Raw genomic sequence first — 12,407 nt, forward strand, 5'->3', positions numbered from 1 at the left:
AATCCCAGCGGTCACAAAGTGAAGGGCAAGCGGGTGTAAGAGGCCGTCTGAAGACCCTCACTCATTTGCCTGCCGATTGCCACGAGCAGGATTTCCCTTCCCCCTCTGCAGTTCCGGCTTGGAGAAGGCAACAGTGCAGGTGTAGCCGCTGTACCATTACATGCTGTTCCCAACGAGGACCGGCAAGAACTTGGCAAGGAGTTGGCAAGGACTTGGCGAAGACCCAGCGTGGACCCAGCACCGAGCGGCCTACTGCAATTCCTGCTTCACTCTCCACCTTTAAGCCAAATGAACTGTTGGGGTGACTCTGGTGGTCTCTCACTGAAGACCCCTCATCTGCCTCACTACCACCATGACAGACGGAGATCAAGAACCCTCTCCCCAAGGACTGAGACTGAGACTCCTACCACAAACAGTGGGCGAAGGGAGAGAATGACCTGACCTGTTCTTCTCCAGTAACTTCAATGGACTTATCCCTTATTGTGTTTGTTCAGCCTAGATGATGTTCTGTAAATACACTTGTTCCCCCACAGCAATTTCAATAGACTCTCATTGTTCTGCCTGCTCCCCCCTTTTCCCTCTGTGGACTATAACTGGACCCCTGGGATAGGTAGAACTTCGGAGACTCTCCCCAACACAACAAGACGGATCCACATCGTCCGGACCAGTGAGGACTCCGCCTGTGTTGGTAGCTATTCCCATCCCCCCTTCTCTCTCTCTCTCTATCCTTTTTATTTCTTTTCTGAACCCACTATCGCATTTATTGTTTTGGCCCTTAATAAAGGTGCATTTGTTGTGATTAAACTGCTGATTGTCTTTTGCACTTTGGGATCGGCTAACGAACCATCACGACACCCCGCTATAAGCGGATCGTGACATTAAAATTGGCGTCACGGACAGGATTTCTGTCTAGGCAGAAGGGTGCAGGTTCTGTGTAGTCTGTAACAGGGGAAGGACGTTTCTTGCCAGCCGCACCTAGCCTGCCAGTACAAAAGACTGAGCATGGTCTGGAGAGCAAGGGGTAAGATTCAGATTTCCCACAGACTGCACATTGCCTAGGTGAAAAAGCACCCACACTGTCTTCAGAAATTGCAAAAGATCTCTTAGTGCAAAAGGCGGGACACTGTTGTTTTAAATGTGTGTTTGGACTGTCTGGGAAGGAAGAGACGACTTGAAGAAACTAAGCAGAGCCTCCCAGGCAGATTTTGTCTCTTCACCCACCCAGGGAAGTGAAGGGCGACACAGCAAAGTCTGTGTGCTTTGAGTAACTTAAGTTTGTACCTCCCTGCTGTGGTTTTGGTCCCTTCACAAAATGAGTGATAACCTTAACGATAAGGGTAAAGTTGAATTTTATGCTTTACTAGCTAAATACAATGCCAAACCTTCTCCGGGAGGAGAAGAGTGGGCACAAAGTAATTGGTTTAATTTGGATAATGTGGTTGATAGAATATGTTCTTTACAACATGGTACAAAATTCAAACTGGGCAGAAATAAATCTATCTTATGCTCAGTTTTGGGAGCTTGTCTTACGGCAGCTGTAGAAACTCGCTTCCAGCGAAGAGGTGAGCAAGAAACAATAATAGACACCCTTCAAAATTTGGTTGAAATTTTACAAAAACAATTACATGAAGAAAGGAATGAAAAACATTCATTGAGAAATGAGAACTATGCATTAAGAGCTGCCTTAAAAGAGGAACACGTTAACAAATCATCTAATGCTGATTCCTCTATAAATCCTGAGGGAAAGGAAACTCCTCACATTAACCAAATTTATCCTCACAAAGAACTTGAGGCAGTAAATAATTGTGGGGAACATTGCTGCTCTCACTTAAGACCTTTAATTAAAACAGAATATAACTATCTCAGTGATGATGATCTTGACCCCCACATCACAACCAAACACATACCATACACTGCCACCGAATTGGCTAAGCTTAAAAAAGAATATGGACGCCTCCCATACGAATCAGAAACAGAATATGTTTTCCGGGTGTCCCTCACTGGTGGCGATCAAATTAAACTAACTGAACAAGAAGCCAGTGGGTACTGGGGACATGGTGTCTTCTTAACAACAGGAGATAAACGTGACTCATGGTCCCTGACACAGCGCGCGGCTTTTTGGGCCGGGGGAACGAACCCCTTGGAAAGGGGAGATCCTATAGCTATAATTAGCACCCTCGACCAACTCCTAGAAAGTGTACACAAAGCCGCCTGTCTGCAAATGATTCATGAAAAGAAATTAATTCCTGGCTTTGAATCCCCAATGCAATTACCTGTGAAGCCTGAACTAATGACTCCTTTAATTCGTGGGCTTCCAGAAACACTCAAACCTACTGCCATAGCCTTACAGAAAACTATCATGACATTAAGCCCTACAGAAAAACTAGACAGATTTCTTGGTAACCCCACTAATCGCACTGGATCTACTGATCCTAGCTTTACTCCATCCTGCTCTCCATTCCAAGCTGTAAATTCACAAGCTAGTTCACCTGGCAGTAATCATAAAATTTGGACATGGGGTGAAGTTGCAGAGGATTTGATCAATTATTGTAGAAAATATGGACCTGTAAAAACCCCGGAAGAGAAACCAGAAAAATCAGAGAAAACAAAAGGGATTCGGTCTATTGGGACTCCTTACAGTAAAAATCCAGAAAAGGGAAAACAGAACCCTAGCCGCCAGCATTGGTGGTCACTGGGAGTCCAAAAGGGGGTCCCCAGAGAAGTGATGGATGGTCTGCCCCTTGATAAATTACAGAAAATAATAACTAATTGGTGCTATCGAAAATCAAATCCATCAGTTCAACCCAGTACACACCCTAGTGCACCCACTCTTCCTCATAACATGGGCAGCGAACCAACTCTCCCTCAGCCTCTCCTTCCTCTCCCGAACACGGGTAAGGAAACAACTTTCTCACTGTCCCTCCTGCAAAACAGGGGCAGTGGACAAAAACTAACCATATCACAGCTTTCCTCTCAGAACTCAGGCTGTGACCCAAAATTAACATTCTCCCAGTTTCTCTCTCAAAATCCAGGCAGTGAGTCATCTCTTTCTCAGCCTTTTCCTCAAAATCTGAGCAGAGATTCCTGTGGTTTCAGAGACGCTGAGAAAAGGTACACTACCTGGGAGAAGGGATTGTTTGTGGTCAGCCTGGCTCTCATTGAAGTGGAAAGACTTGCACTACAACTACCAATTGTATTGAGAAGCCCTTTCAATGATATTAAGACAGTCACTACTGGGACCCTCCCTCCTGATGGGGTGGCCCAGAGGGCCTCGGTAAGAAAGTGGTATGCTCAGATTGAACATTACTGTCACTTCTTCTCAATAACAGATGGAGTTGTGAAAAATTTGGCAATACAAGAAACTGAGAGCTTGGATAGCAGCCAGGACACACCTGCCTCTGTAATCAAAATGGCCCCTCCTTTTTCCCCCAAACAATTGGCAAGTTCTTGGTTCACTGAACTAATTAATACTGAGGGAGAAGGCAGTGCTCGGGTTGGGGAGCTGATAGCTGTTTGGAGTGCTTTTCAATGTAAGGTACAGAACATCTCTCTTGTCTCTATCTACACTGACTCCTATGCTGTGCACCAAATGATCCTGATAATCCAGCACATTACCCTGGCCAAACTGTTCTGGTGGATATCCCTTACTACAGGGCTGGTACCACTTGTGCTAAAACCCCCTTGGAATGAATGTGCATGGAAAGCCTCTGGTGCTCTAGGGAAAGAACATTGGATAAATACATGCTGGATAATTCCATCATTCTAACCTTTTCTGCTTCTCGCTGGCAGGAGTCTGTTGTGTTTACTTTTACAGAAGAACTCCGAGGGACATGAAGACCACTTAATCCATGATAAAACTGGTAATACTTTCCTGCATCCTACCACAACCCCAGAGCCAGAAATCAGCTGAGTGTTTGTGGCCTGAAATAATTGTGGTAGCATGCAGAAAAAGTGAAAAGATCTCTTTAAGCACAAAAAGGTTTGTACGCACCAAAGCGTACAGGATTGTTGGCACAATTTAACATTAACACAAACTGCAGAAGTAGTTTGTCTTTGGTTCAAAAATACTGAAGGACTTTCTTTTAAGTTTATTCATACCACCACCACCACTCAAACCCAACCACCAGTTATGCTTACCCCGAAAATTTCTAAAGTTGGACCATATATAATTAGGGAAACTGGCCAACAACAGATATTGTTCAATCCGGCATGGTCTCTTAAACAAGTTAAATTGCTAATGCAAAGCAATGTCTCTGAAATTCAGCCAGCTTGTTCACCTTTCTTGCAAACTTCTTTCCACGGTTGGACGACCTGGTTGCGACAGTAGAACCCTTCTGAAACACGGATGCCAAGAGACATAACTGGTGTTGTGGGAACAGGATTGGGAATTCTAAATAGTATTAAGATTTCCAATCCTGGTGGAATTTGGTGAACTTTACTTATGATCCCACCACAAACTTAGCCACAGCTTTTGTGTTAACCATTCGCAATGCCTCGGTGCATTCAATATTCCCCATTATTGCATTAGGATTAAATCATGATGGAGCCACTCTCTATCCTTCCGAGCATAGAGAATGGGCCCGACAAATTGATGGTAAATGGCAAACTGTTAATTTAGAATCCTGTATTGTCCGAGAACAACAAGGGTTCATCTGTGAAGGCAATGCAATTATAGCTCAAGATATCTGTTTAGACACAGAACAAAATATCTGTCACTTTGAAATCCATCCTAACAAAACTTCTAAAACATTCCTTGTATATATAGGAAATGGATGTGCATGCTTTAGAACTGCTTGTAATACAGTGTATGTAGAAGACACAGTAGTAGATACTAAAAATCATTCAAATTTTTGTGCTTGTAATTTCACTAAAATTTCTGGATGTGATTTTTCTTTTGAAACTCCAGTTACTTCATATCAACTTTTAGAGTCCAATTACACGCTGATTCATAAGCTATTGCCTACCCCCATTGGAATGAATCTTACTCTGGTGAGGCAATTGTTGCTTCACCAGGATTTAATTGAAATCTTAGGAAAAATCAAGGAAAACGGACAGAAAACATTGGTAACTGTTCATCATGATGTACAAGAAATACATCGGGTTATAGAAAGGGTGAAAAGTGATGCTGAACACAGGTGGTGGGATACACTTTTTGGGTGGTCACCTACTGCTACAGGTATCCTGAACAAATTGTGTCATCCCATTGTTGTCCTTTTGATTTTAGTTTTGATTGGTTTTGCTTTATCAGCAATCTTGTTTGTCATAAATTGGAGAATGATAAAACGATTAACAAAATTGACAGCTATAATTAATGCACACCACCTGGCCAATGTGCTTTATACTGTAGACATCCCCAAGACTATAGACACAAAGCAATTATAAAATTAGAAGATGATTTGTTTTAGTCACTTAGAAAACCTGATTTGAATTTTTATATTGGTTTATTAGAAAATTGTTTATTATTAATATTGATTATATTGCTTATTGTTGTTTCAATTAATACTAATTATTGTTTTAGTATTTTCCCTGTTCTCTTTTCCTCTCCTTTTCCTTTTTTCCCTTCTCTGGGATATGCTGCCAACACTAGACGAGTCCTGAAGACTTCACAACAACACTACGAAACCCTGCTGAACATCTCTCGAGGGCAATCGTCAGTCACGGGGTGGTGTAAGAGGCCGTCTGAAGACCCTCACTCATTTGCCTGCCGATTGCCACGAGCAGGATTTCCCTTCCCCCTCTGCAGTTCCGGCTTGGAGAAGGCAACAGTGCAGGTGTAGCCGCTGTACCATTACATGCTGTTCCCAACGAGGACCGGCAAGAACTTGGCAAGGAGTTGGCAAGGACTTGGCGAAGACCCAGCGTGGACCCAGCACCGAGCGGCCTACTGCAATTCCTGCTTCACTCTCCACCTTTAAGCCAAATGAACTGTTGGGGTGACTCTGGTGGTCTCTCACTGAAGACCCCTCATCTGCCTCACTACCACCATGACAGACGGAGATCAAGAACCCTCTCCCCAAGGACTGAGACTGAGACTCCTACCACAAACAGTGGGCGAAGGGAGAGAATGACCTGACCTGTTCTTCTCCAGTAACTTCAATGGACTTATCCCTTATTGTGTTTGTTCAGCCTAGATGATGTTCTGTAAATACACTTGTTCCCCCACAGCAATTTCAATAGACTCTCATTGTTCTGCCTGCTCCCCCCTTTTCCCTCTGTGGACTATAACTGGACCCCTGGGATAGGTAGAACTTCGGAGACTCTCCCCAACACAACAAGACGGATCCACATCGTCCGGACCAGTGAGGACTCCGCCTGTGTTGGTAGCTATTCCCATCCCCCCTTCTCTCTCTCTCTCTATCCTTTTTATTTCTTTTCTGAACCCACTATCGCATTTATTGTTTTGGCCCTTAATAAAGGTGCATTTGTTGTGATTAAACTGCTGATTGTCTTTTGCACTTTGGGATCGGCTAACGAACCATCACGACACCCCGCTATAAGCGGATCGTGACAGCGGGGCAAGGGGGAATCAAAACAAGGGTGCACATAAGTCGATTTTAACGGGGTTTGAACAGTTAAGAGCATTTTAATTAACATTTTCAATATAAAACTGAATTTATTCATAACAGTCTGATCTCTGTGCCCCTTCAGATTCTGACCTGAGCAATGCCTGCAGCCTTGGGAGAGATGTGATGGGCCAGGCCCTTGTCAGTCAAACCAGGGCTGGTACATTCACCCCGTACAAGCCAGCCTGCACGGTGACACACGGCAACAGAGTGCGAGGCACAGCTCCAGGAGCTCCCCGTGAACCTCAGCTCTGGGACCACTGTCTGCCCCAAGCTTCAGGGGCTGCAGTGGGAGCCCGGCTGGGCTCTGCCCTGGGACCATCCTGCAGGGACAGCTGCAAACCACCTGCAGCTTTGGGAATGGCATTAGTGCCTATGGTGGGGGGGAAGCTGCAAGTCCTTGACTGCTGTCTTGTGTTGCTGAGAAGAGGAAGGACATCTCGGAACTGGGGATGCTGTATTTGAGGTCAAGCGGGCAACTTTGTGGTGCGGGAGCTGTGTGGGCCAAAAGGACCCAGGGGTGTCAGTCAAGAGCAGCTGAAGTTGGGCCAGCACCTGCCCAGGTGGCCAAGAAGGCCAAGGATGCCCTGGCCTGTGTCAGCAGCAGTGGGGCTGCAGGAGCAGGGCAGTGACCGTCCCCCTGGGCTGGGCAGCTCTGCGGCCATAGCTGGGAGTGCTGTGTCCACTTGTGGGCCCCTCTGAAGCAGAAAGTCCTTGACAGGAGCATGTGCAGAGAAGGAAACGGGAGCTGGGGAAGGCTGTGGAGTGCAAGGCCAAGGAGGAGGTGCTGAGGGAGCTTTAGCCTGGACAATGGGAGGCTCATGAGGGACCTTCAGATCCACAGATCCGTACATGACAGTGCTCACCACAAGGGCTGTTTCCCTGCCAAACATGTGTCACTTCATCCAAGTGCTTTAGCCACCTGAGGAGGGGACACTTCCAACTTGTAGTTTGTTGGTTTGCTAGGAGGAGAAGCCCCGCCCATTTTCTCTCTTTCCAGCAATAAAGAGTCTCCTGCACAACCTTTCCTGCCCTTTTCATGCACTGCATGGGATTCTGATCCAGTTTGAGTTTTCCTTTTCTGCCACAGCAGTAACAAAGTCTGTGCTGGCTATCTCCTGCTTTTCCATTTCAAAGCTTTCAAAAGCTAAAAGCCGCATTGTGCAGAGGCACCGTTGCTTGCTGATGGCAGCCAGGGAGGACTATCAAATTCATAGAGTTCATCAAATAGAGTTCTGTTGAGTTAGCCCATTTTAATATGGTCGGAGAGACTTAGAGTCCCATCGCTAACAAAGTCGCTGATTTCTCCTTGGAAGTGGTGTTTGTGGATGCGAGGAGGAACGAGGTCATAAATGAGAGGTAACGGCCTGTCCCTCATGCTTCTCTCTTGCCGCAGATGGCAGAAGGAACAGCGGTTTCTGCCCCAGCTCCCTCTGCTCCTGGAGAAGAGGCAAAAGACGGGCAAAATGAGCAAGACGACCACAAGCCGACAGCTGTAGCAGCAGCAGAGCCAGATGGTACGTGCTGTGTACGTCTGGTTATTTCTTTTCTGAGGGTCGGTGTATTGAGTGCAGCTGTCAGCAGAGCTGTACCCAATGCTCCTCCTGAGTTTGGTGTCACAGGGCCATTTAGGACTCCCCAGAGGAAGTGCTGTGCTCCGAGGCAGCGAGAGTGCTCTGGGTGTTCCTGCTGCCTCTGGAGGCAGCTTGGACTGGCTTGGCTTTGCCTGAGATTTCCTCTCTGCTAAAGGCTGAAGCAGGGATTTTTCTTGCATCAGCAGAAGGCTGTGACCTAGCAAATCATCTAGGCAAGTCCTGCATGCTAGTGGCCAAACTGAAGAGATTTTTTAGCTTCCTTAATTCCCATTAGAATCCTGACTTCCAACCAGTCATCAGAGCTAAAAAAATCTTCACAGAAATTTACTGGTTTTGGAGTTTTGTCTTTTTGGTTGGGGATTTTTTTGGGGGTCGGGGCAGGGGGAGGTGTGGATGTGTGTGGTTTTGTTTTGGTTTTGTGGGGTTGGTTTTGGTTTTGTGCTTTTTGTGGGGTTTTTGGTTTTGTTTGTTTGTGGGTGGTTTTTTTGGTGGAATTGCTTTTTCTCCATCCTGAAGGAGCTCTTCTGTCCCACATGTCTTACTGATGTCATTTTTATGACATTTTTACATTGCTACTGCTACTACATCTACAGTTTATTTTTTAATGAGAATGCCATATTTTTGTCAATAAGAACTACTTTGAAAGAGCTTTGGTTTCAAGGACGAACAGAGAGCAGGAGGTGTTTTCCATGTGTCCCCAAAGGAAAAACAGCTACTTTTATAACAATCAGTATTTCATATCCTAGTTTTATACTTCTAAAGATGTGTCCAAGAGACACATCGAAGTGGCATGAACAGAAAAAACTGTACTGCAGGCATTTCTCACGAGACAGCCTCCAGCCCAGCCATGGTATATTCCTCAGATCCATGGCACTTTTTCATACCTGATTTCCACTCTTTCCCATGACTGTTAGAATCCTACCCATTGGCCCAAGCCCTGCTCACATCCGTCTCTAGGAAAACACATCAAGTCCTCTGGGATTCTGCAGCACAGCCCAATGGATCTGCTTCTTGCCTATAGCAGCTGCCAGTACTGAGCTCTCAGATAAGACCTGGTGGGGCTGAGAGCAGAGCCCAGTGGATTCTGTGTCTGCCATCCCCTGTTGGGACAAAAAGGGCATTGATCTGCACCTCGGTGAGTCTGATCTCAAAGCCCATCCTGTTGTGTCCTGAATGGGGGCAACAGTTTGTACGGGGCTCAGGCTGCCTGTGGCTTCTTCCCATTGCTTGTCAGTGCTCATGCTTGAGCTTTGCCAGCCTGGCTGTGGTAGCTGCCCTGTCCCTGAGGGTTGGTGGGACTGCAGGGGCTGGAGCCTTCCTTGGCCCCAAGAGGGGTGTCTGTGAGCTCAGCCTGCTCATAAAGGGTGAGGTTCCTGATGCTGAAGGCCCCGTTGGAATTGGTTAGAGCGTGAGCTGCTCTGGTTTACACATGGAAAAGCATTGTTTTGGCTGAAAGGTGGAGAAGATGTGCTCCTCTCCTGGGAGTGCATACCCCTGTGCTTTGTTTCCTGTCAAGAGAACTCTTCCAAGGACTGTACAAAATCAGTCTCTGTGCCAGCCATCTGCACTGCAGGGCTGCCTGTCTTGTTGCTGTTGTTGTTGCTGTTGTTGTTGACCAGCTGACCACCCCCAGACACTGGGGCTGCCTTTTCTATCTCCTGGAAGCTGGGATCTCTGCTTTAAAGTGAGCATCTTGCATTTTGTTTCTTTCAGGGAAAATGGTGAATGTGGAAAATCCCAAGATGAAATACACTGAACTGGATATATTGGCAAGGGGTGAGTCCAGCCACAGTTACTTCTACAAAACCATGGGCCAGGTGTTTTGCTGGTGTATCAGGTGTTTCACTGGAATATCTGTCCAGCGTGAATTCAGGCCAGCTGCAAACGTGTTCAGATACTGGAGATAGATTGTCCAATGTATTCAGTACTGCTCAGAATTTGAGAGTGCGCTCAGAAAGCATTGTCAGAGACATCTCCATGCTGCCGAGGTCTTGCCTGCATCAAGGAACAGGACCTGGAAGATCTCCTTGTCTCTCAAGTGTGGGACAGCTCTGTGTTAACTTCTTTAGCATTTTTGTATGTCTCAAAATCACACTGCCATACTAATGAAAAAAGAAGAATCTTGCTTGCCTGAAAGAGCAAGCTACCCCCATCAAAGCTGTGAAATAACAGTTCTCAGGAACATTTCTTTCCCGTGGTTTGTGGAAGGAAATACTCCATGGTCAGGATAGGAATCACACAGTTTAGAAACTGAAACCCAAGATGAAAGAATAAATTCCATTTAGGGGCTGAGGCAGTAAACCCCAATGCTTCAGCAACTGGCCCAGGCACTGCCCATGCATTTGAGAGGAAAATGCATCATCTGCCTTCTGACAGAGCCCTCCTGCATCCTGCAAGTTTTAGGCATTTACAGCAGAGATCTCCTGTGTGGGCTGGCTTTCACTCTAAGAAATAAACAGCTTCTCTTTTCTCTGCTTCTCTTTTGTTTCTAGGACTTTTGGACATGTGGTTAGAGCACTCAACAAAGCCACAGGAGGAGAGGTAAATGTCAACAGCCCCCACAGACTCTGCTGCACTCGAGGGGCTTTCCCCTCTGGTGTGAGCAGCTGTGGCCAGAGCTTTGGGTAGAGCTGTGCTGAAAAGGCAAAAGAAGCACAGACTGATGCCAGCCTGCAAAATACATTTGGGACAGTCTTTGTCCTTCTGAGCTGCCAAAAAGAAGGCCCAGAGGGCAGCAGTTCATTTTGGAGAAGGATGTGCTCACTCGCTCTCAATGGCTAAAACAAAGGTGGTTCCTTAGAGAATCTCACTGCTCTTTGGGGCTACAGCTTCAGAGTCCTGAATTCGCATCTCTGCCTGCCAGCAAATGCATCTGAAAGTTACTGGTAGTTCCTTAGCCACCTGCAGTGCTGCACTTGGGAACTGCACATTGGGAGAGATCTGCAAGGCGTCCCTAAAAGCCATAGCCCAAGATGTATCCACAGAGGATTAAGGCATGGATTACTTCTTCTGAATCCCATACAAAGCAGCAGGGAGTGTGCTCAGAGGTTTGTGAGTGATAGCTGAGACACCACTGTTAGCAAGTGGACAAGGCAAAACCCCAGTGGCCCCGTGTCCTGTAACTGGCCCCAAGGGAGCGGAGCCATGGGCTGTTGCAATGTCAGTTCCAGTTACTGCAGTGCCTAATCCCGAGGCAGTTTGGCACAGCTCAGCTGCGTCATTGCAAAATCACTCGCTCCATGTGCCTTGTGGTCTTGTGCCACCAACTTCTCAAGTTACTGATTTTCAGTGTCATTTTAGGTGGCCATAAAGAAAATAAGACTTAAAGGATTGAAGAGGAAGCAAGTAACCGTTCATGAAATCAGTATCATGAAGAGGCATAGGAGTCCCAGTGTTGTGAATTATTTAGACAGGTGAGTGGTCATGGTTTTATCCCATGAATTTGTGTTTACATACAGCAAACATGAGTGGTTAAAAACCCACTTTGGTCACCTTTAGAAAGTAGAGCTGTTAATTATTATGTATTAATATTTCTCTACTCATCTCCAATGTCTGAGAAGAGAGTGCATCTTGTCTGCATGAGTCTTCCCTGGCACGCATAGTTTGAAAATTATTCAGAAATTATTCAAAACCTGGGTCAGCTCTGTCTTACTAAATTAATACCCTCTAAGTTCACTGCCTCCACATATTTTTGGGATTAATTTTTAAAAGTTTCTTAAATGCCGATGAACCATCCTTAAGTGGATTTCCCTTGGATTGTTGCCCCTCTTTTCCATTACTATGCATGCCAGGAACACTAGGTGCTTATTTCCAGAAACACCATGCGTGACAGGCTTTTTATCTGGGCTGTTCCTAAACCACGCTTTTCACTTACTGGCCATCTAGGACATCTCCTTTTTCACAGCTGTTCTTTTCTCCTTGAGACTGCACAGATTGCAAACAACGCACGCCGAGAGGGAATGTCTATTGCTTTGATTCTGCCTTTGTCTCCAAGGGACGTGAAAACAAGAATCAAGCCCTGTCTTTTCCAAACAGCAATGTAGCCATGTATGTTCATCCCCATGCCCTTGTTTCCTTCTTTCAGCTACCTTCTGGGTGAGGAACTCTGGCTGGTCATGGAGTACATGGACGGAGGCACTCTGAGCAATGTCATCAGCAAGACCTGCCTGTGTGAAGGTGACAGAGCATCCATCAGTCAGGGGGTCAGCAATCCCACCTGTGCTTCCAAGGGTTTGGGAAACAGGGGCTC

The 12,407-nt window shown here is 46.1% G+C and overlaps 1 protein-coding gene across 1 annotated transcript; it reads left to right on the plus strand.

The window, feature by feature from the left end:
- The first annotated feature begins 1,312 nt into the window (after positions 1-1,312).
- On the plus strand, positions 1,313-6,436 carry LOC146764396 (uncharacterized). The gene has a single exon (XM_085564703.1). The coding sequence runs from the start codon at positions 1,313-1,315 to the stop codon at positions 3,764-3,766; it is 2,454 nt and encodes an 817-aa protein (XP_085420829.1). The 3' UTR covers positions 3,767-6,436.
- Positions 6,437-12,407: the final 5,971 nt, after the last annotated feature.

The sequence above is a fragment of the Lonchura striata genome, chromosome 34 (assembly GCF_050655825.1).
Source record: "Lonchura striata isolate lonStrDom1 chromosome 34, ASM5065582v1, whole genome shotgun sequence".
NCBI classification, from domain to species: domain Eukaryota; kingdom Metazoa; phylum Chordata; class Aves; order Passeriformes; family Estrildidae; genus Lonchura; species Lonchura striata.